Source organism: Amphiprion ocellaris, chromosome 6 (assembly GCF_022539595.1).
Source record: "Amphiprion ocellaris isolate individual 3 ecotype Okinawa chromosome 6, ASM2253959v1, whole genome shotgun sequence".
NCBI classification, from domain to species: Eukaryota; Metazoa; Chordata; class Actinopteri; family Pomacentridae; genus Amphiprion; species Amphiprion ocellaris.
The window spans coordinates 24,999,717-25,027,264 of NC_072771.1; the positions used below are offsets into that span (position 1 = coordinate 24,999,717).

Here is a 27,548-nt window from a genome sequence, read left to right on the forward strand (position 1 = left end):
CAGGGGACACCCTAGACAGGTCGCCAGTCTGTCGCAGGGCTACATATATAGACAAACAAGCACTCACACATTCACACCTACGGGCAATTTAGAGTAATCAATTAACCTCAGCATATTTTTGGACTGTGGGAGGAAGCCGGAGTACCCGGAGAAAACCCACGCATGCACAGGGAGAACATGCAAACTCCATGCAGAAAGATCCCGGGAAAGCCGTGACGCGAACCAGGGACCTTCTCAAAGTGCTAACCACTACGCCACTGTGCAGCCCCTATTATATACAGTCTATGGTAAATACGTATGTGAATCGCATCATTGGCTGCAGCAGCCAGTCACCGGTCACTCACTGACTCACATTGAAAAATAGCACAGAATGAATTGTTACGTGTTTATTTTATTTACAATTTAGGTTGGATTTTTTTTGTTTGTGCGCAGCGCAGATTTTCTGTTCGCGGAGACCGTGTCAGCAGTGCGCAATTGCGCACGCGCGCGGCTTAGAGGGAACAGTGATTAGAACACAGGAGTGATGGTTGCTGGAAATGTTCCTCTGTACCTCTATGTAGATATTCCATTAAAAATCAGCCGTTTCCAAGTAGAATAGTCATTTACCACATTAACAATGTCTAGACTGTATTTCTGATTATTTTAATGTTATCTTCTGTGAAAAAAAGTGTTTTTCTTTCAAAAATAAGGACATTTCTAAGTGATCCCAAACTGTTGAATGGTAGTGTATTTTGTCATTTAACCTATTGAAGTGCAATTTACCATCTTAAAAAAACCACTAGTTTTTAATAGCTTGGCATAAAGGCTCAGTTTATTAAGTAACAGTGATTATTGTCAACTGAAGCCTATAGTTTCAACATTTCTGTCTCATATTCAGTTCAAAACTACCAAACCAAGCAGGGTACCTCCGTTTTAAATCCTGGCTATGGACTACTTACTGAGTGTAATTCCCCTTTTGTTAATCTATATATAAAAAAGAATGAAGACATTTGTGTATAACAAACTATCAAAAAGAAACATTGAGAAACCTAACTTGCTGAATTTCTTTTTAGCTTTCAGAAGTTTATATGTTTACAAGTCTAGTCTAGTATTATTCTAACCTGCTCTCTCAGGTGACTCCAGTAAATAAAATAATGTATTTAAAAACTGCCAATAGAGGGAGCTGCTACAGAACAGTCCTGCAGTGAGCAAGCCTTCAACAAGGCATTTCTAGCAGTCCAAGCTTTCATGCTGATTTATGTTCTAGTGAGAAAAACTCCTTTTCTCTCCATAATTATAAATATACAAACCACACCACATTTTGGTGTTTGATGTTTTATTTCAGTCTCCGCAATGAAAATCTGCATCCATACAAATACAAGTACTAAATTCAAATGCTGAACAGTAGTATTTCAACACATTGCTATAATGAAGAAAATAATTACATCCAGCACACAGACACTTCAAACAATGGAGCAGCAGTAACCAAAGATTACCAGTGAAATGGATCCAGCAGTAATCACAAAACAAGACTGTCTGGAGTGGTCGAATGCTAACAAACAAACTGCTAATACAGTGACAAGTAATGGTGCATCAAGTGCAACTAAAGTCTTGTGTGTACAATGGTTTCTATCGTCAGGCAGGTATTCATCTAAATGTCTTTTTCAATGAACAGTTCTACTTTTTAGGATGCAAAAAAGGGGCCCCTGAACGGCAAACATACAGCAGGTAACCATATTATACATGCATTCATGTTTTTTTTAGAATATTTTAGGTGAACAACAGCAAACTTTGGACTGTTTCTATTGTGCTCCATTCACATCTCTATTCTGAAGCATCAAATGCATCTCAAATGTCTGAATCTAAGGCTTCTTCAGCACTTCAACACACTGTCCTGCACTGCAAAGACAGACCTTTTTCTTTCTTATTCTGATCCCATCTGTTCTGTGTTGTGGCAGTGCTGTTTTGTCCTGAGGACTAACTACTGTCTCCCATGCGTCCTGAGAGCGCTCTGTTTTAGTTCCTGTCACTCCTTAACCTGTGGAAGAAAAGGGCACGTCTTCTTTCAGGTCTGCCAATGACCACTGTCGATGCTTTTAAACTGCATTGGCCCGTCACTTGAGGAAAAAGACAAAAAATCCACAAGAAAATACGCAAATACATTCAGAAGTATCATGCTAAGGCAGTTTTTCTGAGTTGGAGGCCTTCCCTTGTCTTTAGCGGGCCTGTTTTTACCTCATGCTCCCTCATCCTGTCTTCTCAGAGCAGGACGACTATTTTTGGACACACATCTGTGCCACCAGTAACTCTGAGACAAAGCAGTCTTTGTACAAACACGTGTCTCCTCCGTGTCTCCGTCGGCACAGCCAGTGGGTCAATACAAATGAAAACCCATCACCCAGTCATATCATATAACCGCACCTCGTGTGAAAAACAAACATTTCCCGATTCCAAACACTATCTCTTGATAAAGAATTGGCTTCATCACGAAGTTTTATAAACACTGACTATCCTTGACTTGATGTTTTAAAGAGGACAGCCAGTGACCTTATTTTCTTGGCTTTCAGATATGAATTTTAAAGACCTCGTAACATAGCTTAATTGACAACAATTTCACCTTGATGGCTTTTTAGTTGTTCAGACTGTGTCCATTGTGTGTCAGCTTATCTTGTTTGTGCCTCACTCATGTAAAAAATAAAAAAATTAAGGAAAAAGGGACACAAAGGACACTGCACTCAGTTCAAGTCTTTGGAGCCAACACTGCTCCCCTACTGCCTCAGAAACAGGTTATTCTGGGAGGTGGAAAAGGAGAAACAGGGAGATGGGAGAGGTTTTTTTTTTTTGGTCCACAAAAAAAATGCATCACAGTCCTGAGTCAGGATGACATGCTAACTCATGCTCCGGGGGTGCCGGCCTGCTGGCCCATCAGAGGGTCTCCGCCCTCCACGCCCTCCTGGACAGGGGTGGTCTCGTGCTCCGCTGTGATTACGATAGTGTTTTCATCTACCAACTCACAGGTGGGGTTGGAGAAAGCTGACAGGGGCAGCGTGATCCTCTGCATCTCACGCTCGTAGACCCGCTGCTCATGCTGCTTCTTCAAGTCCCGACCCCTGAGGATGAAACATTCACCTAGAGTCAGACCTCAAAAGTTCAGTCTGCAATAACAGTTTCTTTTATTCCTACTTGGAACAACTGCTGACCTATAATTACCTTTTAAAGGTGAGCAAACAAACAGTTGTCAAACAACAGTAGCTATCATTTGGACTTTTTCCACTTGTAATAAAATAATATTGATTATGCCTTTTTAAATGATCCCTCAGCTAAAGATCAAAGTTGTCATGTGAAAATCCAATCAGCGTCATCTAATTTTGCTATTATCATAAGCAAAATATCTACTGTTGTGATGCCTTGCAGCTGAAGCTATTTGCAGTCAAATGTTTGGGTGCCACCCAAGTTAAATATTCATGATAAGGGGCTTCAGATAACATACTGTATGGAGATAACGCTGCCTGTTAGAACAAGTGCCTAGCTCGCAGCAATGACAAGAGACAGATGGCGAATGGAGTGCACAACTGACAAGCTGGCGAGGAGTTTATCTACTCAGTGACGGGAAGCAGCATGAGACGGCCTTCTACTGATCCGGAGCCAAAACAGGCAAAAATACTCCCGATTGAAAACACCTCCGACCTGCCTGAGTCAGGGATGCCTATGGTGCAACTCTGCTCTGCCTCAAAAACACTGTAAATCAGCAGAGTCTTCACAGTGGGGTGTGGACGAATTCAGTTTCAGTATTATCTGGGATTTTTCACATCCTTTTGCTCTGTGCCAGATTGTTTCTTTCCCAGGAACAGAAACTTCCTGGAAGGGGTTGCCTGGCAAAGCTAACGGGTTTCTCTGTGTTTCCTGTGGTGTTGCAGAGAAAAAAAATTAACTGTCTGATGGCTCCAGCTACACTTCAACACAGAGATATGAGAGCGGCATTGATCTTCTAATGTAACTGACAAGAAAGAGAACAAGAAAGCTTCCCACTGCAACTAAAGGTTGCTCACAAAGAGATGGAAAAAGCCTAATTGCACTGAAAGAACAAAGCAGCGCATTCTAGAGGGGGATATCTAAATGGAGTCCAAACACTTGTACAACGATGCAGGGCCTCGGGGCTTTTCAGGGTGCAGGGGATCAGTGTCCTCGTCATTAAAATACCTTCTCCTACTGGCAGATTGAGAGCCTGTTCTCAAAGGGGGTATAAACTGAACCTCTGCATTGCACCCCTGTTGGCCTGGAGAGCACATGTGGTCACTGATGACCACTACTGAGGCTGATGTCACTGCACACTGAGGGCAAGTATAAACCCTCTGACATAACGTGCTTCTCCTCCTTATTAATAATCACCTCCTAATAATAGAAAACAAAGACAGGCTTCCCACTGATCACATATGAGAGCCTATCACAGACCTGGCAGGGTATTTTGTGTTGTGCCAAAGGGAATCAGAGTCCCCTCTTTCACAGCATTGCCGTCATCATTTTACATGTTACATAACTGTAGTGAATGGCCAGACTCCTCCATCCAGCCCACCCTCCACACTCCCTTTGCTTTTGAGAAGATAAAATAAGAGAGCTCAAAATAGACTGCAGGCGTTTCATTCTCTGCCATGCTCTGTTGTGGTTGTTGTGATACCGCTGTTGAAATGGCTGCGTTAGGTACAAACGGAACAACACAGAATATGAATGGGGAGCAGCTGGTGGTCTGAGCTTAGGAGACCTTAGATGTGTTATCATGTGAGTTAGTCATATCTGAAGTATCACTTGTTTGTCTTTGTGTCACGGTTAAAGTACACAACATATGAATGTCATTCATGAAACAGACTAAACACCTCTTTGAAGACAGAATACAAGAAATTTCATACCTCTTTCTTGCAATTCTTTTGATACTGAACCTAAACACTGATGATCTTGCTGTGATTTAGATACTGACCTCTTATAGAAGTAGCCCAAAGTGATGCCAACTCCCAGGACGATGATAATCGCCATCATGAGGATGCCGAGGACGTAGCCTGAAAACCAAAAGGAAAGCATAAAGGTTAATTGTAGGTTTGCGTTTAGCACCATCATTAGTATGTTTTCAGAGAAACACCCGGTACAACGTACCCAGAGTGCCGAGGTCCTTCTTCTTTTTAGGTGCCGTGCGAACTCGCTGGCTGATTCCCATCACCGGCTGCACAGCTGCAACTTCTCCCTGAGAAGCTCGTGACCTGGCCGACTGGAAGATCTCTGTGGAGGGAGTGGTTCCTGCTGGGTTGAAGGATTTGGCTTCCGCTGGCACCGCCGAGGTCTCCTCTAAAGACACAAAGAAACGAACAAGGGAAAAAATAAAACAACAATTTTAGCAGGGATTTTCCTTGTTGTGCCACTGCCAGTGTGAGCCATATCAGATCAAAATAAAATATGCAGGTAAGACAGAGGTAACAGTCATGTTTGCAGTGTACATTGTTGATTTGATTACAAACTGTCATTTTATTTTGCCTAGTCCACCTCATTCTCACAAACCTTTACCCTGTGGAAAACAGTCATTCCTCAACTTTCACCACCACTTCAAAGTTTTACCATACAGATTGGTCTTCTACAGATTGAGATCTCTCCCTTTGTTATCTCTGGTTGTACAGGACCTTTCTGGGTTTTGCTGCTGCATGATCTCTGACCTCTATTTGCTGACTAACCCAGAAAAGTTGGTTATGTCAGCTATACTTTTCCATAAACATCTGATCTATTGATTATCACATCAAAGAGTGTATTGATATCAGATTACATTCAGTGCACAATGACAGCATTTCACACAGTACTGGCTCTTTTTTTTAATCCCATTATTACATCCATGCTCATTAACACACACTAAAAATAAGAGGCTCTACAAAGCATCCCAACAAACAGTCCCCTCATTTGTTACTACATCATATTACACTACACTTTGAGTTCACTATGGAGCATCATCTGGAGCGTGTGGTTTCCTATTACTGCTGGTCCAATGACATTACCACTGATGCAGAACCCTCCCAGACAGCAAGACCGAAGCTCTGCCACTGAACTCATGAAACTATTGGAATGTAAATCATTTAGAAGATTAGCAAGCGTGTGCGTTTTTTTTTTTTTTTTATAAACACCAGATATAAACACACTCCTCCTGCTCAACTCCTTTTCAAGAGACAGAAAGGTTCGGCTGCAGATGAAAACATCTGCTCTTTAAGTTTTTTTCCATTTCCTCAAGTTGTTTATGAACTCTGCCCGAGTTAAAGGGCATGAAGTCATAAAGTGAAACAGCCAATTAGCTGCTGTCTCCAAGGAGAGCCTGTTTCTGTGTGCCAATGAGCTTGGTTTTTGGGCGTGGTCATCGCCTTTCCTCAGGCTGAACTTTCCAACATGTGTGTGCAGGGCTTTGTTATTGTGTCACTTTGTTGGCTCTGGAGATAAGAGGGAAACAAAGGATAAAGTACACAAGACTTCTGCCAGTAGCTTAACACTGACCAAATGACCTACAACAGATTAAAACTCTTACCTGGGAAAAGTCTATAGCCAGTATTCCATCTCCAACAATGACGTACACATGCTTTATTTGTGGTATTTGTACCACAAGGAAACTTTTTAAAGTTTTTTTTTTTATTGACCCATATAAGTTTACAACTTGGCTGCATCTTTTTTGTGTCAACTAATTAGAAAATTTGCATAGCTACAAAAAAAGAACCTCATTATTTTTCTCGAGCAGAGTCCACTTGTTTAAAATAATAGGAGTTTTACAAGCGGTAATTGGCAGCAGAATGAAGAGAACAAATCCCACGGAGCATTCACAGAGTTATTTCAGTTTTGTATTGCTATTCATCTGGAAAAAGCCTATTAAATATTGCCAGACCAGACATTTGCAGCTGCGTTCTGGCAGTTTTTTTGACAAATGCCCTATACATACTCAACAAATGTTAATAATTAATGCTTTGTACAACATTTACTGACCTTTGCATGGCTCAATTGTGCAGAATTGTCTCTGGATTGTTCCATCTGGGCCAGCAATGTAGCACCAAGGCCTGTCGGAGGAGTCTGGGTTTCGGCAGTAATTGTGATCTCCAACACCTAGAGAAGGAACGATGAAAACAGCACATGTCTCTTACTGATGCCTTGTGGAAATACAGGCATGTCTCTCTCTCTGTGTGTGTGTGTGTGTGTGTGTGTGTGTGTGTGTGTGTGTGTGTGTGTGTGTGTGTCCCAGTGTGGGCAAACCGCTGGATTCATTAATCATTAACATGACTTCATCACACTACAATGAACAGGCTGCCATGAGAACACACAAAAGAAAGTGCAGTTTCTGTAGAAAAGAAGCCACTTAAGGAGACAAATCAGATAAATTCCTCAGTTTGTTGCTCTACATGTTTGTAAAATTACTTACAATCCTTAATCTAATTACACTGTTTCGTCTCAATAAAGCTTGTCATCGTGTTGTGTTCATCAACATGTGTGATATTTTAAATTTCATTTTTGAGACTCCAAAGGGACATTCACTGATCCTTGCATTAAAAAAACTATTGGTTTACCTGTCTGTGAATCAGGATGGATGTTAACATCATAGTCTCTGGTTGTGTTGGTCCAGTTCAGGCAGGTCAGACCTGTGGAGGAGCTCTGTTCTTCTGCTCTGTAATCCACACCTCTGGATGTCATGCAGTCTGAGGAAAACAACAAAAACAACATGAGTCCTGCACATAAACAGATGGTAAACACACTAAACATCACCCCTTCGCGTGTAAACAGCGGCAAGCTCACAATTCTTTGCTTGTTTATTTTTCACAGCAAAAGAGGAATTGAATGAAAAAATGCACATATAATCCACAATCCATGTTTTTTGTTTGTTTGTTTGTTTGTTTTACCTCTTTGATCTCCATTTGATGCACTGCTCTCCACGATGGCCACGCTCAGGAAAACAACGTGCAGAGAGAAAAACATCCTGCAGAGCTGACGGGCTGAATTCACAGACAACATGATGCGCCTCGTTTCTCTCTAAAGCACAGAAACACAAATATATACAAAACGTGTATAATGGAGCAAGAGCCTGTGCTGAATGTGCATCAGACACACTGCTCCTCTCGCAGCAGTCCCAGCCCTTGTTTTTGTCAGAGGAGCTCAGCCTTCTTCGTAAACAGCCTTCAGTGGAGGTGGAGGTGGAGGAGGAGGAGGAAGAGGAGGAGGAGCTGAGCTTTGCAGTACGAGCTTCAAGGTCCTAAAGCCTCACTAGCTTCTCTCTCTCTCTCACACACACACACACATACACGCACACACACACACACACATACAGACACACACACACACAGGATATCAGCTGCAAAACAGTCCGGCAGCTTATCCTGGCATGTAGCCTTGAGAGAAGCATCACATCATCAACACCATCATGAAAAAGTCAAGGATGTTCATTCACATTTCTGTTTATGCTGATTTGATAAAAGGATGTTTATGCTTGCTTCTGTAAGCCATCCCAAAGTTTTCCCCTTTTCCACTCCAAGGCCAATTTCCATGCTTATTACATGTTCTGTGGTCGTCTATAAATAGCTGGTCTGCTTTCCATTTTCATTTAAAAACACACTGAGTCATTACTTTCCATTTATAATCCCCGTCCGACTGTGGAGTCTTATCTGGCTCTAAGTGCTTGGTACATCTGACCAATCCCAACCTTCCCGTTTCCCAGGCTTCCTCTGCTCCCCATGAGGCCTGTTTATCGCTGCCTGTGGTCAGGAGTTAGAGGACAGCTGCCAGCAGTGTTTGCTTCCGTCAGCCTGAGCACCAACACAGAGGGGCCCTGGACATTGTTGGTAATGAGGGCAGCCAACGCGTGACACAGTCAGTGTGCACTAAGCCACTTTTCAAATAAATGCTTACTCAGTTTTCAGGCAATCACTAGAGCAAACCCGCAACATCTGTGTGGTACACTCCATCACTCCCTGCTCATTTCATCTCATTCATACAGTCCCAGTATTTTTGGCCACAGGCAGAAAACAGACAAGTACTTTTAGCCAACTGATGTACTTTAGTATTTCCATGTCATGCTATTTTACTCTTTTTCTCCACTGTATTTTGGTGGCAAATATTTTATTTTGTACTCCACTTTAATTACGAGGTATTTTGCCCCTTAATTGCGAATGTAAAATATAAATTGAATAATAATGTATCAAGCAGTATATAAAGTAATTGAAATCAGCTCAAGCTGCAACATTAAAATAATGTATACACTAATATACCAATAATTATATTTCAATAGTATTATCAAAATCATTCAGGCCATTCTGCAAAACAAATACTTTAACTCTTTGCAATTTGTGTATTTTGATGCTAATATTTTTGTATTTTCACTTCAGTAGGATTCGGAATGCAGGATTTCTACTAAAGTATATGTACACAATATTATTAATATTATTAAGTATTTGTACATTTACTGAGAAAATAATCAAAATACTTCTTATACTGCGTTAAATATTTCAACTATCTCAAAATTTTCGCATACAAAATTATAAAAATGGCTCCAAAATGTATTTTGTATTTATTTTTTAGTAACACGCTTCCATAACGGATAATTTAAGTCAAGTTTTGAGAGTATTTGTCAAGAGTAGGAGAAACGGCTGCTGGATGATTGTCATACTAATAAATTCAAAATACTTAAATTCTTATTAGCTTACCAAAATACGCTGATACACCAAAAGCCAAAACCTGCATTTTTGTGTTATAAGAGACTCCACATTGTAAAGGGCTGCTCATCCATACAGTCCATTTCTTTAAGTATTTGATGCTTGCAGAAAAAGTGCTGCAGTAGTCTTTGTTTCCAATATGCTTTACTGCATATATCAAGCTCTGGAAAATAAGACTAAGTAGCACTGATCATATGAAAAACAGACATATTGGTAAAACAAGCTCATTCCAGATGTTTATTATATTCAGGACAAACCGATAATCTTAAAAATCAAAGTGCACAGTTACACTGACAAAACCCATACATCAAGAAGGTTGTTAAGATTGATACTGTTACTCCATTTGTAGAATGAAAAACACTTGAGCCTTGCCATTTTTTTTAACCTTAAAAGCAAGGATCCTCTGGCTACTTGTAACACAACAGTGGAAAAACACTCATAGTCCAAGTGGCGCACAAATGTCTGTATTTATGTACACACATACACCCACCCATCAAAGTGGCTGTACCTACTTGGCCTTGTTCCCTGTTGCCATAGTTAATCATTTAATTAGCAGGACGCAGGCTTACTGAGAGCCCAGAGACTCGCAGTAACGATCGGCCAGCTTTTATTAAGCCAGATGGTCATTCTCCATTATACACACTCTGCCTTCAGGAGGTTTACAACCCTGCTCAACTTAAAACTCACTTCTTAAGCTTTGTCTTCAAGGTTGAGGCAGAAGCCCTAATACTGCATGCTGTTCAAGCAAGAACAGAAACCAAAATGAGTACATCTTTCCATTAAATTTCAACCTTTATTTTCAAGCATGCCGACAGGCTCAAGCAACATGTGTTTCTTACCATTGTTTTGAAGTAAAGTTTATATGATTGCCTGCTATGCAGCTTTGGCTTGAAACACTTACAAATGTAAGAAGCTGAATCATATGATCATTTGGTGAGCAGCAGAAAGTTTTGATCAAAAGAAAGCACATGGTAGGTGTTAAGTGTGGCGCAATTCAATTTTTTAAAGAATTGATTGAATGATTCAAAGTTTGTCCAACTTTTTCATTTTGACTGATCATTTCTTTTTTTCTGAATCCTCTTCTCAAACAGAATCACTGACAGTTTCCTATGAGGCACATGTTAATCTCAGAACTCCACGCAGCAGGTGTGGATCTGGGTGTGCATCATAGGAAACACATTACATAAGGTTTAAGTATGAATCATTAATACAAGCTTATTGTCATTGTTGTTGCCTAATTTAGATGTTCTTCATGCATACACAATGAAAGTGCGGATAGGGCTACATTGTCGTCGCACGCTGATTAACTGACTGGTTAGACTCTTACACAGGTAAGCATCCGTATACATTTAATTAATACCTTAACATGGCCAGTCATAGCATGTATAAACACTTTCATGTCAGTGTTTGTCTGATACTGAGAGCCACCCATCTCAAACAAAAGCAGTGGGCTATCTGATGATGTAAGACTGCTCCAGTGTGTGGTCGGTTGCGGGGCAACCGCCAACTCTCTATCGCATCCAGTCAATCATTGTCTGCCCTCATGTGGTTGGAAAATGGACACTTATCCGAGCAGAAGGCCTCTAATGGAACAATAAACCACACACTGTATTCCCCAGCTGGGTGCCAAGCAGGCAATTTCTCCAGATGCTGTAGCATTACATCAATGCATCGGTCTGAGGTTTACTGATGAAGTATACAGCTTAGAACAGCACAAGACAAAAGCATTAAGCTCAGGGTGAATGTGATTAGAAAGACAGACCTTACTGCAGCTCTGCGTAAAAACAGCTTTAAATTCTAAAAACAAGTAAAGCTTCACTTAAAAAATATGACCTTTTTTAAGTCTTATTTGAAGCATTTTTGTAGAAACAAGCCTTGAAAGCTCATGAGGAGCAGGTCTTAATTTTGGTTACTTTTCTGTATGTGCACACAGCACCCACTGCAATTTCTTTTTTGTTTTTTTTTTAAATGGGTTTCCATAACTGTGAAATATTTCAATTAAAATTTTAAACTGAAACTTTCTGTCAAGAGTACGGGTGACTGCTATTGGGTTACTGCTATACATTTAAAATCAGATGCCAAAGCCTGCATTTTGCCTGCTTGTCATTAGAGGCTACACACTGTATAGGGCTGATCATGTTCTCTAAATGCTGTAGCATTACATCAGTGCACCAGTCTGAGTCTTGCTGCTGTTCCTGCTGAGACATGGCAAGTATATAGCTCTGAACAACAAGGGACAAAAGCACAGTGTTTGAGGTGAAAGTGAGACAGACCTCTTACTGTAGCTCTATTTGAAAAGCCTTATTCTAAAAATGAATAAAGTTTCAGAAAATGTCATGTTATAAACCCTATTTAAAAGCTTTCTTGCAAAAACAGGCCTCGAGAGCCTATGAAGAGCAGCTGTTTCAGTGCACCGTTTTGTGTATTTGCACACAGCACCCACTGCCCAGAGGGTCTCTTATTCATCACAGTAAATGTGATGATGGACACAAGTGACTGCAGCAACTGAGCTCTTACGTAACTCAGTCAGCCTCCCAACTGCTGATGCACTGCAGCATCAGCACTTCTGATATTCATTCAAGAATAAGGCTGCACATGTGTCTGTCATCAGCAGCCTTAAAATATCCACAGGTCATTTCATCCCGGGACACGCCGTCCAACAGGCTTTGCCCACTGAGCGTATAAAAAAGCGTCTGTGTTACATCACAGCAGCAGCTCTCCAGCCACAGCAGCTGTTACCGCCGAGGGAAAGTGGACACCGTTCTGAGCGAGCAGACTGCAAACCTCCTGTAAACTCGTGTGCACGGATGAAGGATCGCAGAGGTGCTGTATGCTATCAGATGTTTTCAGCAGCTGGAGGAGGAAGGCAGCTCTAGTGAACAGGCCACACAGGCTGCTGTGGAAACGGGGGTCCATGAGGAGAGCCAGCCAACTGGGCGTCAATGTCTCAGCTACAGAAAGAATAAAGACACAGATAATTTGCAATAAATCATCATATACAAATGAATTTAACAACCACATTCTTCTATCCAGGGCAAAATGCTAAGCTGGTACCTGGCAGGAGCTTCTTGCAGACAGTAAGATTGTCTAGCACCTGTGTAGCACTCTCTTCTGCCCATGAATTCAGGCTCGATGCCAGAGCAGAGGATTGAGAGTATTTTTCAGCCATCTGCAGCAGGTACTGCAGCACATGTGCAGACATCACAGAGGGCTCTGCAAACACATTGGCCTCGTCCTGCTCATACAGAGTGGAACACCTGAATGAAAGAGAAACACTGACAGTTAAGCAATGCTCATTTAACGTTTTTCCAAGTATATTGATCCAGTGAGGTAACATACCCTCCCACTGACGCCTCTCTCAGCACAGATCTGAGGTCACACTGAGGCAGGTGACACAGCAGCACCTCTAGGGTACCAGGAGTGTCCCAGCAGTCCTCCAGCAGCAGGTCCAGGAGGAGCAGCAGAGCCTGGTTGACCTGCATGAGGTAGATGCTCTTCTTCCTTTCTCCTCTTCTTGCATGGTGGAGCACTGAGGTAAAGCAGGCTGCTTTCATCCTCACCTGCTGGCTTTGGTCCTGCAGCAAGTAAAGGCCTGTGTTGATGAGCCTAAACCAGAGATATTCATATTTTTAACTTTATCACAGTGTATCTTTAGACTGAAAAACTGATTTGACTTCCATCATACCTGATCACAAAGGCAGGCTGAGTGCTGTTGTTCATTAGTGGAGCTCCAGCTACACACAGAGCTTCAGCACACGCCATCCTGAGCGCTTCAGGGGCGTCTGGGGCCCGCTGGTACTCCAAGATGTTACACCAGCGCTCCAACGCAGATATCTTTAGACTGATTGGCATAAGAGGAGAAGAAAGTCAGAGCTGCAGGGAGAAGTGCTCCAAAATGAGACTGTATAATGAAGTTAAAAAAGACAATCAAGCGTGTAAAAACCTGGAGTCTGTCCATTGGGAAAGCAGCAGACTAGCAGCATACAGGGCCTGGGATAGAAACTCTGGGCCGCCTCTCTGGGCCTCCAGGTCCCTTAGCAACAAATCCAGACACTCAGGCAGAACTGGCTCCTCCAGTGGGGCCGAGTGCAGCAGATGTTGGGGTAAAACAGAATCACCGTGGGCTGTCACTGCTATCAGGGCTGCGAGGTAGGTCCTGCGGTACTCCACACTGTCACTCAACAAGGCCTCCCTCAAGTTTGACTGGAGACAGAGAGAGTATTAGCTCAGTCCTTTGATTTACCTGTCAAACGATCAGCGCTTCTAGTAATTAAAAAGAGTCGTTCAAGTCCTTTTCTTCTATTTTAAATGATCCAGTTACCAATCTACAGTGTGCAGTGTCAATGTATTGTTACTAAAACTTTCTATTATCATTTACCTCACTTTGCATTACAAATATTATAGTAAAACTGAATCTGATGCATGCAAAAGGGTCATTTACTACAAGTAAGTTAAACTATAATAAGTGTGTGAACAAACTCTGCTAAATAAACACATAAACAGTAGTCTTTATAGAGCCACTGTCTGTAGATAAGTACTATCGCATCTGGAGATAATGGAACATGCTGCCAAAAAGAGTTTATTTAAATGACCTGCAAGACCTTTAACACAGAAAGTAATGAAAAGTACAGATATACTCAGCATGACTGTGCTTCAGACTCTTTGGTTACAGAATATAACAATTCATAGACACACCCTTTCACCCGCTGGAGGGGAATTAAGATCTCCAGACAGATTTCAGCCTCATGGGCTTTATATTTAGGCCTCTCCTTTCCTTCAAGATTTCCTCACATTATGCTGTAAGGAGGTCATTACAAATGAAGCTGCCAGACCGGTTTTTGTACAGGTTGTTTTGTTTATGCTGAAGTCTAGAGATCACCTGCAACACCCTCTGGATTACTTCTTTCAAGCCCGTCTGCTGCGATCCCCGTCCATCCAGCACCCACGTGACCAATGAGAGCCTCAGGTCGGGACTTGCTGCAGAGAAGCTGTCCCAGATTTTACAGGCACACTTTAGATCTGCACACAGGAAGTGGATTGCTTGTTGATGGAAGGATGACAGCCCAACCTGTGGAGATGACACAGATACAGCATTAGGGAAAAAAACACCTGGTAGCTGTTTAAAAGCCCCTAAAAACTTGAGCCACCTTTTCACTTTGGTACAAAAGCACTATTTTTACAGCAAATGTTCAACAGCTCTGTACAGAACTAGTGGTGCAATCCCTTGTGTTTTGCACTACACAACAACACATTTTGCATTCCTCTCATCTACAGAGAAAGGCTGAGCTGTATTATGTTACAGTAACATACATTATGTATTAGACCCACACTGATTGTGACTGCAGCGGTGAGTCAGAGCTTCCTCAGTGCATGTCTGTATCATTGCAGTCAGATAGATAACTAGTGGAGCTGGTTCATGAAGTGATTTTATCCAGCTACATACGCTGCGTGATCATGACCAGCTGCTTCTATTGCTGACTATGATAAACCGAGCTGGGATTAAGGCTATACAGTGAAAATCAACGTTTAACACTTTAACATGCCCATATGGTGTTTGTTTTTAATACTAGAAGACATCTCATGAGTAAAAAAAGCAGTCAACACCACAGCTGAGCATTTCTGTCTTGAACCTGCAGTGTTCTGATGACAATCTCAAGAACACAGTTTCAGGCTTCTAGGGGATTTCTTATGTATTAAACCAGTTCTGTCAACTTGCAGGGTGTTACCTTCTGTATCGTTATTCTTCTCCAGATTCAGTTTCTGGTTCTGACATGCATTGCTGAGTTACTCCAATAATAAAATCGAATGCAGAGTGGTTTTAAAATGTTTAACAAGAGTCATAGGTGAGCTAGTGTGCTCGAGCTGCAACCAGCATGTAGGGGTGAGTAAAGAGTGAGGTAGGGACGTCATAGATTCATGCATTCTTGGGGAAACAATAATGTAGAGTTACATCTAAGCCATTTTCAGGCAAGAAGGGACGCTTTCCATATGGTTTTTAGAGGTTGACTGAATGACCAGAGAGGGACTTTAAGACTGTGGCACACATGAACTGTTATGATTGTGTTATCTAAGTTTTGTATTGAAACTACTGCAGTCCTGAACTCCTGTGGCGTGCTGCTAAAACAATTGTTATATTTAAAGCCATACGGAGCCGAAATGAAACAATACAGTGACGGAAGCTAACCACATGCACCACTGATTCAACCACAAATGCAATAATAGTCGCATGCAGTTGTGCAGAGTGCAGAAGCAACGTTGTGTTTGTTTAAGAACCCATTATTCACATTAAAAATTGAGAAATTAGATTTTCAAGGCCCTAGCATTGCATGTTACTGGAATATCACTGGATTGATTCAAGACTGGAGACATTATTTACCTGTCAACACTTTCCCAGTGTTTCCTCTCTATACAATCAATAAAAGGCTAAAATATCCCACTAGAAAACCTAAATGTTTACGTCAGCAAGTCACACACCTGAAGACCCTGCTGAGGAGTTTGGAGGCTGTGCATGAGTGTATGACTGAGCTTTGACAGGAAGGTCTCACAGCACAGGCTTCTCAGAGAGTCTGCCACTCCGAGGTACACTGCTCTCACTAGGGGGCAGCGTTGAGCTTCAGTCACCAGCCACAGCGAGGCTTGCACCCCGATCAGCACCTCACTCAGGTCATCTGAAGGGGCCCTGCGAATAAAAGCCCAGCAGGATTTCAAAGCCCGACAGTATCTGAGAATGAATGAAGCAGCGGGTTTAAAAGCCTCGATGTGACATGAATGAATAAGCAGCTCTTTTAAGTCTCACCTGCCTGCACTGAGAGCTCTTTCCAGAATAGCTTTGATCTGCAGCAGCTGGCCATGGAGCTGGTTGTGACAGCAGCGCTCCTGTGCACTGGGCAGTTGAGCTGTGAGTTTGATGAGGATGTTCATGTAGTCTGAGGGGGGAGCCATGGCAACCAGAGCCTTGGAGGCCATCACTCTCACACTGTAAACAGGACTGGCAGACAGCTGGAGTAACGGAGGCAGGAAGTCTGACAAAGTTCTGGCAGAGGAAAAACCAGAGGACATTCATCTGGTCAAATAAAATTCACAACAGATATATATATTTGTACTAAATTTTGTCCTTTCCAACAATTTTGTATAGATACAGCATAAATGCTGAGCAATTAAAGGAACAGTCCAACATTTTGGTAAAGATGCTTATTTGCATTCTTGCAAAGAAACAGCATCATGAAGCTTCATAACTTAGCTCTAAATAAAGATGGGAAACAGAGGTGCACAGCAAAAACGGTCTTGAAATCCCTCAGCCAGCACCCATAAAACTCACTCTTTACCATATTCTAGATTGTTTAAACTGCACAAAGTAGAGTAAAAACGATTTTCTGGAAGCTATGCTGCAGACCACCTGTTGGTCAGGAGCAACTGCAAAGTGTCACATGACAATATAACATGAGAGATGACGTTACTTTCAGTCAGAGCTGGCTGACCGTTTCCTCCTGCTTATTGCATTTCACCAAACAAACTGGCAGCTGACTCCAGATGCACATTTACTGCAGAGGGGTGAGAGTGGTATTGATCTTCCTGTCTTACTTTTAGCAAGAAATCAAATGCACACAACTCCCAAAATGTCAAACTATTCCCTAAACCAGTTGTCTTCAGTCAGTCACACCAATAAGATCACAGAATCAGTTTGTTGTAATTCTAAAGTGAAAAGTACTCTGTTGAATCTTGGACACCAGGCTGGAGCTGAGACAGCAGAGTGAGGATGGGATAGAGTGAGGGCTGGAGGTGTAGCTTGGCCTCATTAGGTGGACCCTGGAGGACTTGTGCTGCCCCTCTCAGCTCATCCAGGAGGAAGGGCTGGAGCCCAGGGTAGTGGAAAAAGAAGGCAGGAGGGGACATGCCATGCTGGGTAGGACCAGCCTCCTCACTGCTGGACCTCTGGCCGAGCATTCGCGAGCATAAAGAACCTGGAAACAGATTTTGAATACTGTAGTAACTGAGATATTAAATAGTTTCAATTGGGTTTTAAGCAAAAACATTTTAAAAAGCCAGAAATTCACAGTTTCCAACTTCAAAAATACTAGTGAGTATTTACCATATTGGTTTGACTTCTATAAAAAAATAAACCGATGAACTACAATTGGCTTCTTTGGTGCATTTAGGAACCTTTTCTACTTTCTGGCATCGTATAGACCAAACAACTACACAAAAAACAAAGAGAAAACAATGGGCACATTAATGGACAGGGCCTAGCCTTAATGCAGTCCTTCATATTACAGACAAAAAGCAAAGCTATAAAAGTGCCTTTGTCTTACTGTAAAGTTGCAGAGCAGCATTCCTCATGGCCCAGCAGGGAGAACTGAGCAGAGTGAGAGACAAAATAGCTACAGCAGGCGCAAACTGAAGAACAGCTCCTCCTAAACCTGCACCACGAACCAGAGCCTGCAGAGTGTGAACCGCACACACCTGTAAAGGAAAAGACACCCATGTGGTCACATCTGTCTTTGTAGTTGCAATAACCAACATCCTCACTCTTGTTGTTACGTCTACATACCTGTGGCAGGTCCAGTGTTTGGTCCCAGTGCTCACTGAGGGGGGTTTTAGCTGTTTCCAGTAAGGTTTGCATACTGTGGGCTAACAGTGGTCTTGATTTACTGGCCTCCTCTGCTGACACAACACAGAGGATCAACATCGGCAACCCTGCAGCCCGCCGGGTCACAGATGTGGAACGAAGGCTCTGAACAACCTGCAATCCCTGTAAAAAGATAGTGGAGAACAATCTAATAGCAAACAGTCCAGAGTCTCCTTTTATCAGTAAAAAAATACATATCAGCATGCACCATTACTCACTTGTTTCAGCATTTGAGCTGGAATATCCTGAAGCTCTGGATCAGTGCTGCTCAACAGAGAGGCACAGAACTTTGTGAAGCCGATACAGCATCCTTCTACTGCCCCCTGGTGAGGAAAAGCATGCTTTTCAGAAAGAAACATAGGACTCCAGGAGATTCAGATTTCAAGCTAACCGATTTATAAAACGTACCCAGTGACGACATTTGAGAAGAATATTCTTGAATACTTTTGATGCTCTCATTAGATCCTGTTTCGATAGAAGACACTTGCTGGGTTCTTTGGTTTCTGCGAGAATTTTCTCCACCAGTGAACCTAAAAGAATGCCTATCTCCTGATAGGAAAATACAGCAAGCACACACAACTAATAAAAAATTAGGCTTTAGCTAATGCTGAGACATCAAGTCATGCATCTTAATGGTGCATCTTGTTCTACTGTACCTTTAGGGAGACCCAGCAGCAGGTGAGAACAAGGCTGTGCTCCTCAGACAGCAGGACACACTCGTCTCCATCTGCTTGACCACCTGAAGACGCCTGGGCTATCAGAGAGTTGATGGCATTTCCCATATCACAGAAAGATGGCGGGGCATCTAAGAAAGAAGAGAGCAATTTGCTGTGTGGTGTCAAAAATAGAATCTAAAATGAACTAGTATCCTGTCTACAGACTGCTCCATTACCCTTTTCGGTAGCACAAACGTCCTGGTCTCCGTAGAGAACACCGAGCAGCAGCAGAGAGATGCTCTCCAGCAGAATCAGAACCTCAGTGTTCAGACTGTGGTCAAGTAACTCATAGATGCTGTGGGGTGCCTCGAGCAAACATCTCTGAAGGGCACTTAGAACTCCTGCAGCATAATTCATGACAGGATTTACAGAACTGCAATGGCCTTGTAGGGTCAACATCATTTATGATAAATAAACCTCAAGTCTCACCATGTATCGGTTTGGTTCTGGCAGCGAGCATCGTGTCTGCCTTGGCTGTCAGATAGTGCTCCTGTAGCTCCTTCACCAGAACTCTGACCACACAGGAGGCCACTGGGTCACTTCCACTGCTGACAGCAATGTTACTGCTCAGCCTGGAGCCTCCAGAGTCTTGCCATCTACAGAAACAATAACTTTATGTCTTTCTCATCTGAAGCACGCGTGAACTGAGGTATGCAGGAAGCAGATCTTACTTCTGCAGGAGGAGTTTCATCATCAGCGCTCCCATCTGAGCCTCCTGCACCCGCGGACTGCACAGAAGCTGTTTGGTTCTTGTGTGCAGCACTCCTGCAATATCATCTGGAAAACTGGATGGGAAAAATCTCAGCAATAATCCAGCTGACAGCTCCCGAATCTGAAGAAGAAAAAACAAGTCCTTTAGCTTCAATTTCAATCAATTCGAATTATATCAAAGAAATGTGAGAAAGCTCTACCTCGTTTGTAGAATCTTCTAAGCAGCTGATAAGAACCAGTTGTTTGGTCCTACAGAAGAAATCCCACTGTCCTCTTTGTCTGGCACAGTTAATAAGAGACCCCATATTTGCTGCAAAAATATTTCATGAGCCGGATTAAAAGCCAAAGTAATCATGAAAATATAAGAGAAATGTTAACATTAGGCAGGAATTGCATATATGCATAGAATCAAATAGTCTCAACACATTGTGTCAACTTGTCTTGTTTGTTTTGAGTTTTTTTCCACACATTTTCCAATCTCTGGTTTTCCAAACTGACCGGGAGGTTGTCCTTTCTTCTTGTCAGGGTTCCAGGTGTCTGTGCAGGTCTCCAGCACTGCAGACAGCAGCAGCAACGCCGTCTTCTTCCTCTGGTAACTGTGTCCTGGTGCCAGATAACTGTAGGGAAGCTGGCTCAACCATTCCACAAACTCTATATGACAAACAAAAAGGTCGTTGAAAAGGGAAAAGGAATGTTTACAAAAAAAAAAGACATAGTTTTAAACTATAAATAATGCTATAAAGGCAGATAATAATAGACTGGATACCAAGAGAGCTTATCTGTTAATTGTGTTCTGATTCTTGAGACTGTTTCTCATTTATCAAATAATTTAATAATAATTCATAATTTCAGTTTGGGATTGCTGGTCGCATTGTTCTAGGAGTGTATGTTGCTGTAATGCTGAGAACTCTATATGGGTATCTATTTTTTATCTAATTATTGGTCATTTTGTATCTACAAATTTAAAACTTTCAACATTCTGCTATAACAGACACCAAAAGCCTTGTATTCATTAGGAATATAGAAATGTATATCTCCAAGTTAAACACTGGATATTGTTTCTAAACTTTAAGAGAAACCGCAAAATACAATATGACAAATGTTAGCTGTGACAATAAACCAGCAGCCATCAGTTTTCTCACCTATTCCCTGCTCCAACAGCTCGTTGTCCCTCTCTGATTCGCTGGCACCTCCTTTCTTTTTGCTCTTTTGTCCTTTGACATGTGCCAAGCAGCCATCTCTGATACGAACCATAAATCTCTTCATTCCAGCCTGAAAATGCTGACGAAAAGGGGAGGACTCACAGTTCAGGTTCTGAGGAATAAACGTCCTCATTATCGTCATCTCCTCTGATGTTGGAGTGTCTTTGGTCTTTGGACAGTAGCAAAGCAGATTGAGAGCAGCAAGACGGACTTTGTCGTCAGCAGAGCCCAGAGCTAACTGGAGGGTTTCAAAGGTGGAACTACCTTGCAGAGTCCAGGGAGAACCACCGGTCACGGCTCGATAAGAGCTCAGGATGCAGGCCCAGGCGTAGAGGTGTCCAGGGGCATATGGATCCAGAGAGGCCAGCAGATGGTCTACAGCAGAGGGGAAAACCTGAAAGGTGCAGGGAAGTAACTGTGTGGAGCTGTTGTTCTGTAGAAGAGTCATGTCAGACGTCAGAGCCTCGTGGAGAACGGGTTGCCAACGCCTCGCCCAGTGACCGGCCAGATCCAGCTCAGTGTGAGACTTCTGTGAGCCATCGCAGAGCTCTCGTCTCTGCTGCTGGATCAGACATCTGTAAAGCTCTGACCCACACGGTGACAGGTGATTGGTTGACAAGCACTTGAGGAGATGATTGGGCATTTCCACATATTGATCCAGAATCTAAGTGAAAGACACATGCATCAAGATCATCATGACCAATAATTATTATGTTACAGCATTACTAACATTGTAACAGTCATTAAATCCTCACCATGTCAGTACCCAGATATGGCAGCAGGGCACAAAGACGGTGATATTTGGCTTTGGCTTCCCAGGGTAGTTTCATGATTCGCTGAAGCAGGGTAAAATAAAAAGTCGTCTTGGTATCACAAAACTGCTCACAGTCCTTCTCATAGAGGTCCAGCAGCAGAACGAAGGCACTGCGTGCAAATTCTGACACTCCTTCCACCTGTCAATGTATGGTAAGACAGATGAGACACTCTGGCAGCACTGTGTAGTACATAAAGTTAACATGAGGTCCGTTATTGTATGTGACACTATTGGATGTAAAGATGCCTCAATTTTTGGATGAGGCTTTAGAGAATGACTGTAACTGGGGATGTTCTGAATTTACAGCCCAGTTAATAATATTTGGGACAGTTACAAATTTGTTGCTTCAGCACAATCAATTTAAAATAAAATAAGCAATAAAGCAAAACTAAGAAGTGTAAAGTTGTATTGGTTTACAAACAACTGTCTAGAAGATATAGTCCTTTTAATAGATGTTGCCCGGCATTTATGGGTTCAAAAATAATTGGCCAGATACATCAGAAGTCAAACAAAAACGCTGTATTTCATACTTTGAGTAACTTTCTTAGAAGTAGCCATTGACTGTCTGCAGTTTTCAACACAAACATCAGCAGATGCTTTATATCTCCCCCGGTGATGCTCTTCCAGCCATTTTCATCTCTTGCTGAAACATTTACTCCATCCTCCAATCCTTTTAGTAATAAACAAGATTTGGTCTCACCAGTCTACTATTAATTTGCCATTTTCTAGTTTTCATTAGTTTATTTGCTTTTTTAGAATAAACCAAAGTGATCATTTAGGCAAAACTATTTACATTTGATACCTCTGATAAATCTTTGCTGCTTTTTTGCCTCACTTCTTCACTTGTGCAATCACCTCTGACTGACTCAGTCTAAATGGGTGCTCTCAACTCCCAATCTGCAACCACTTTTGTGCAGGAACTGAAATGATACACAGGTGCCCAAGAAACATTTAGTAGCTCAGTGTCTGGGTACTTAGGAAACAAAGCAGTTGGGCACTGTGTGTCCAACAAGCTGTACCTCTCACACACAATGCTTTTAAATAAGATAGAAACTTTGTTAAAATCAAGCTGAGCACTGGCATTTTAATATGATGTCTACTATTGTAATTTAAGTTAAATGTGTCAAAAAACGTGAACGTAAAGGTAAAAAAATGTGCGCTTATCAAAACCCTTACGGTTGGGACTTTATTTCTTAATGACAGAAGGCAATTTGGTTAAAAATAAAAATGTATACAACTCATGAACACTTCCTTTGAGTGTAAATTTGGGAAGTTTCAACTTATTTTTACTCTTTTCCTCAAACAAAACTGCATTGTAATGACTTACTAATGGTAATGTTGTCAGATTCTGATCATGTCAACACAAAGATCCTTACATACCATTTATTATCATCCTGCATGATTTGGCTGCCAAAGTCAAAAAATGTCCTTTCACTTAAACATTTTAAAATATTTTGAAGTGTAGTAATAAAGTTATATTATAGTGACTCACTGGGCTTTCAGCATTGGTCCAGATGATGTGAATGAGCTGCTGCTGCAAGCTGCTGTTGTCAGGCAGAAGCTGAACACCGGTTATCTTCCAGAGATCAACCAAACATTCTTTCACTTTCTTCAGCCATAGTGTCAACGCTGCAACAACGTGGCATATTTCAACAGGTGATTTTGCAGTTTAAACACATGAACAAACAACTTGGATGACGCTCACCTTCGAAGGCAAAATAGTGACAATCCAGCTTCTCCTCACACAAAGAAGAGACCAGGGGAAACAAACCTCTCAACAGTAAACACTTTGGAAAAGAATGAAATGAATTTAGCACTAAAGCAAACACACCAAAAGTAGAACGTGTTTTTGACATGAACTTCAGCGGGATTTACTTCTGTGGCATCCTCATGTGAACTCAGCAGGATGTGAGTTCGACAGCAGGTCAGGAGGCCTCTGCTCACAGCCAGTCTGTCCACTGCGTCCCTCCCTGTAGGTTTACACTTCACCTGGAGAGCACCGACAATCAGCAGCCAGGGCTCTGGGACATAACAGGAAAAAAACGCTCTTCAGTAAAGAATCCACAGGCGTTCACACTCTGATGTAGAATTTGTAGGATATACAGAATATTCACGCTCTTTTGGAAACGGTGCCGGAAAGATTAAGTCTATTTACACGTTGCTCTCATGGGCAAATTCCAGCCTCATAGAGCAGTTTCTGCTTGACAATGTCTCATTAACCTGAACATTTATAGACCAAAATATGGATCTTTATGAAGACATTTGTGAAATTTTAGACTGACATATCAGGTACTTTTTGAGACCATTTATTTTTTTTAATTTGCTTGTTGACCCACTTTTGTTCATACATTGAAATTTGACACTATGTTTGAACAACAAGATCTCAGGAGCTTATAAAAGTTATTTCTCATCATATTACTGATTCAGAATAAATGTAATATTGAAGACGTAGATCAAATAGTCTCTAAATAAGGGTGAGTCAAAAGATGAAAAAAAAAACAAAGCAGTTATGGAAAAATCCCATCTTTGCGCTCACATTAACAATTTTTTTTTAAGTCAGCCAGTGATGTTTTCTGAACCACATACAGTTTCATGTCACAATGATACAAAACAAACCATATAAAATATTTTTAATATGAAATACTTTATTTTTGTTGAACTTTCAGAACTGATTGAACAGCTATCGCAAGTTGCATCACAAAAACAAAAATATTGCTGGATAGTCAGTCAGATGTCAAAATATACGCAATGAGAAAAAACTGAAAATTTTAGACTATTATTTTTAATAGTGTTGAGATGAGCAGTTTTAAAGAAAATGAACATAAGTACTTGATGTGTCAATCAAAAAATTTCACAGGTATCATGGATTTTAATTATCCACAGCTTATGACAAAGAACTTTCAAACAAATCAGAGAAGATCTGAGCTATAGCAACCCTCATGTAACTTCTGCCGTCATGTTGATGGTTACGTACCGGAGTGAGAGACCTGCAGCAGACTCCAGCCAGCAGCTCCTCCAGCTCTGCTCTCTGATGCTGTGTTGATCAGCATGGACACAGCGGTTCCTGCCAGGAGACGAGTGTCCCTGTTGCAGCACTGCAAGACAGCACACACCAGCTCATTAGATGAAACATACAACAACAGATATCTATCTTTTCATTGAATGACTGAACCAGTGAAATATGAAACCTGTCCAAGGATAATATCCATAAGAGCCTGCAGGATCTTCTGCACCGTGGGGCCCCTGTGGTCCTTTTCCCACACCAGAGGAGCCACTTCACTGGACAACAGCTGAAATATTTGTAAACACACCTGCAGAGATTCCACTTCAGGTCAGTAACAAAGACCGCACAATAAGTTAATGATGATAGCGATGGATGCACAGATTGATGAAGCACACAACTCTTTGTGTACCTTCACAATGACGTAACACATCGGTCCGTCTCTCAGGGATTCTTGCTGCAACACTACAGGGAATAACTCAGACACTTTATTCAGCATGGACATGTACGACTCTCGCCACACTTCCCGACCCATAGTGCTGTCCTCCAGGAACATGCAGGCTGGAAATGGTAAAAGAAAGAAGACACAAGTTGGTAAATACTTTCAAATTAAATTAGCGATCCATTAACATAGCTCATCCCCAGTTTGTCAGCACCAACCTCTCTGCAAGTCCTCAAAAGACAAAATCTGAAAAGTAGACAAAGCCAGGTCAGCTGCAATTAAATATAGTGAACAAAAATATAAACACAGTATCAATCTATCCATTATCTATATGCCGCTTAATTCTTATTAGGGTCATGGGGTTGGTGGAGTCTATCCCAACTTGACCTAGGGTGACAGTGCTATCACCGAGCCATTGTGCAGCCCTAAACACAGCATGTAATATTTTATTTAATTCTATTTATTCTTTGTAACATAGGGGAAGCAGTATCTGCTGTTCCAAAATGCAGCAACTCTGTAACAGAATAAACATCATGACACAATCAAATACACAGTTTTGGAAATGATAACAGGCAGATAGAGAGTAAAACCACAAGTCACACGTCTGCGACATACAGGATTAATAAGACTGTTGATGCTGCTTGGAGAACGTTGTTCCACTGTTCTTGATGGGCTTGGGTGAAATCGACAGACATTTTGATGATAGGATCAAGTCCAACAGATCCATCCAGAGCTGTCCGGAACAGTTTCTTAAATGAAAAATGGTGGAGTTGTGGACATTCAAGCGCTTGACTACAACTCTATCTGACAGGCAGCATCCAGCATCCAAACAGCTAATCGTCGTCTTTATCATTTGAATAAAGCTGCATGGACTTTTACAGTAACTGGTCAAAAGAGTGTGTGCCTGATCATTGTACTTTAAAGCCAAACCTGACTAATGTGTGAATAAAATCTACGCAATGAATTTGTCACCACTTGAGCAGCTCAAAACTTTTGGGAACAATTTACTAAATTAAGCCTCTTTCTAACCATAAAAACAGAAATTAGGTTTTAAAGCTTTTCCCTAAGTCAGTTTCTCTAAGGCTATTTTCATGCCGCATTTACATTTTCATGTTGTGTATATGACAAAAACAGGTGGAGTGACAGCTCTGTACCTGCTCACTGTGGACTATGGAGTGCAAACACTGAAGGGTTTCTCGAAACACCAGTTGATGGTCCACCTTTGCCACATGTTGCAACATCTGTAAGGCAAATGTGAAGTTGCAATGTGATTCCACTTCGTGTTAAGTACTGCACAGTGAACATACACACTGTGGAGGCCTGACCTGGTCCACTTTACGGCAGGCTGTGGAGATGCTGACCATCTGCAGCTGCAGGGATATGAGGAGCCTGACCAGAAGCAGCAGGTTGTTGTCTTCTAATGCACGAAGCTGATCCTCTGAGATCCGCCTCAGCAGCTGGACAGCCTCCTCCAAACAGCGCTCCTTGCTCCTCTTCACACTGCTCCTGCTCAGGATCATTCATCACAGATTACACATGCGACTGGCAGGGAGAGTTACACTGACTTCATGATGAGTTCAGCACCAACCTGGAGGCTTCAGACAGTTTATCAAAGAACAGCCTTAGAGTTTTGTTGACATTTTCAGCCGCTCGTTCCTCGGAGATCACAAACTCCTGCAGACTCGTCATCAGGGTTTCAAACGAGAACATTATTTCAGTATTTTCACAGCTCAGGTGCTTCTTGTTGTCAGACACATCAGCAGCACGCTGCCTCCCTGGTGGTCACGTGATGTAGTTCCTATTCTTCTTCTTCTCTCCTCAGATGAGCAGTGATCGTAGACGGACAGCGACATCTAGAGGCTGAAGGCTGCAGGTGGTGCTCAATTTTATTGGCGAATGACACCATAAAGACTTTATGTGCAATATTTTATCATCAAGTGTAGCATTTCACTATCATGTGAAATCTTTAATTATTATGTGAAATTTTTTTATCATATGTACTATTTTTGTTGCCATGTCCAATATCTCATTAACATGTGCAATATCTAATTGTCATCATATTTCATTATCATGTGCAATGTTTTATTATCATGTCTATGTCTGGGCTCCCTCCTCTGTCCCAGCTTCAGCCCCCACCTGACCTCCCTCCTATTCCTCTCTCCACCTTCCTGCTGCAGCTCAGCAGAGCTGCTCTGTCCAGCTGCTGTTCATCACCAATCACTCATTAACGGAACTCCGGGCAGCTGCGGTGCAGCACACCTGTTGATCATCTTCACTCCCTCGTCGTGGAGGGTCTCTACCTGCCGTGCGCCCCCCTCGGCTCTGGAAAACACCCCGCCTGTCGCCCCCC

General features: G+C 42.0%; 2 protein-coding genes across 5 annotated transcripts; both read right to left on the minus strand.

The window, feature by feature from the left end:
- Positions 1-1,298: 1,298 nt before the first annotated feature.
- On the minus strand, positions 1,299-8,150 carry pik3ip1 (phosphoinositide-3-kinase interacting protein 1). Its single transcript, XM_023281190.3, has 6 exons — positions 7,881-8,150; positions 7,551-7,679; positions 6,976-7,092; positions 5,125-5,313; positions 4,952-5,030; positions 1,299-3,089 (listed from the first exon to the last, which is right to left on the minus strand). Exons 1-6 carry the CDS (start codon positions 7,990-7,992, stop codon positions 2,873-2,875), a joined length of 843 nt encoding a protein of 280 aa, XP_023136958.1. The 5' UTR covers positions 7,993-8,150; the 3' UTR covers positions 1,299-2,872.
- Positions 8,151-9,909: 1,759 nt separating this feature from the next.
- si:ch211-225b11.4 (thyroid adenoma-associated protein homolog) lies at positions 9,910-26,984 on the minus strand. Of its 4 annotated transcripts, none has more exons than XM_023281195.3 (31): positions 26,787-26,984; positions 26,524-26,704; positions 26,353-26,439; positions 25,417-25,444; positions 25,169-25,317; positions 24,944-25,066; positions 24,730-24,850; positions 23,631-23,776; positions 23,461-23,542; positions 23,248-23,384; positions 21,697-21,894; positions 20,882-21,605; positions 20,238-20,390; positions 19,940-20,049; positions 19,700-19,860; positions 19,458-19,624; positions 19,205-19,369; positions 18,969-19,117; positions 18,721-18,861; positions 18,531-18,635; positions 18,235-18,435; positions 17,996-18,146; positions 17,395-17,647; positions 16,483-16,719; positions 16,161-16,365; positions 14,566-14,754; positions 13,630-13,889; positions 13,372-13,527; positions 13,026-13,292; positions 12,741-12,943; positions 9,910-12,637 (listed from the first exon to the last, which is right to left on the minus strand). In XM_023281195.3, exons 1-31 carry the CDS (start codon positions 26,906-26,908, stop codon positions 12,390-12,392), a joined length of 5,619 nt encoding a protein of 1,872 aa, XP_023136963.2. In that variant the 5' UTR covers positions 26,909-26,984; the 3' UTR covers positions 9,910-12,389. The 4 variants fall into 4 exon arrangements, with proteins under 4 accessions (XP_023136963.2, XP_054867722.1, XP_054867723.1 ...); XM_055011747.1 differs by having other exon boundaries at positions 18,721-18,891; XM_055011748.1 differs by lacking the exons at positions 26,524-26,704; positions 26,787-26,984 and adding an exon at positions 25,814-25,947 and having other exon boundaries at positions 18,721-18,891; positions 26,353-26,431.
- Between the last annotated feature and the right edge of the window lie 564 nt (positions 26,985-27,548).

Bases quoted from the DNA above. Each gene is read 5' to 3' on its own strand.
- pik3ip1 (XM_023281190.3), bottom strand. From the start codon at position 7,992: ATGTTGTCTGTGAATTCAGCCCGTCAGCTCTGCAGGATGTTTTTCTCT. The intron at 7,680-7,880 runs GTAAAACAAACA...TGTTTTCCTCAG, and splicing joins ATCAAATGGAGATCAAAGAG to ACTGCATGACATCCAGAGGT. The intron at 3,090-4,951 runs GTCAGTATCTAA...TTTCATCCTCAG, and splicing joins TTGGGCTACTTCTATAAGAG to GGGTCGGGACTTGAAGAAGC.
- si:ch211-225b11.4 (XM_055011747.1), bottom strand. From the start codon at position 26,908: ATGTTCTCGTTTGAAACCCTGATGACGAGTCTGCAGGAGTTTGTGATC. The intron at 24,851-24,943 runs GTTTCATATTTC...GCTGTCTTGCAG, and splicing joins TGGATATTATCCTTGGACAG to TGCTGCAACAGGGACACTCG. The intron at 20,050-20,237 runs GTCAGTTTGGAA...ATATTTTTGCAG, and splicing joins GAAGAAAGGACAACCTCCCG to CAAATATGGGGTCTCTTATT.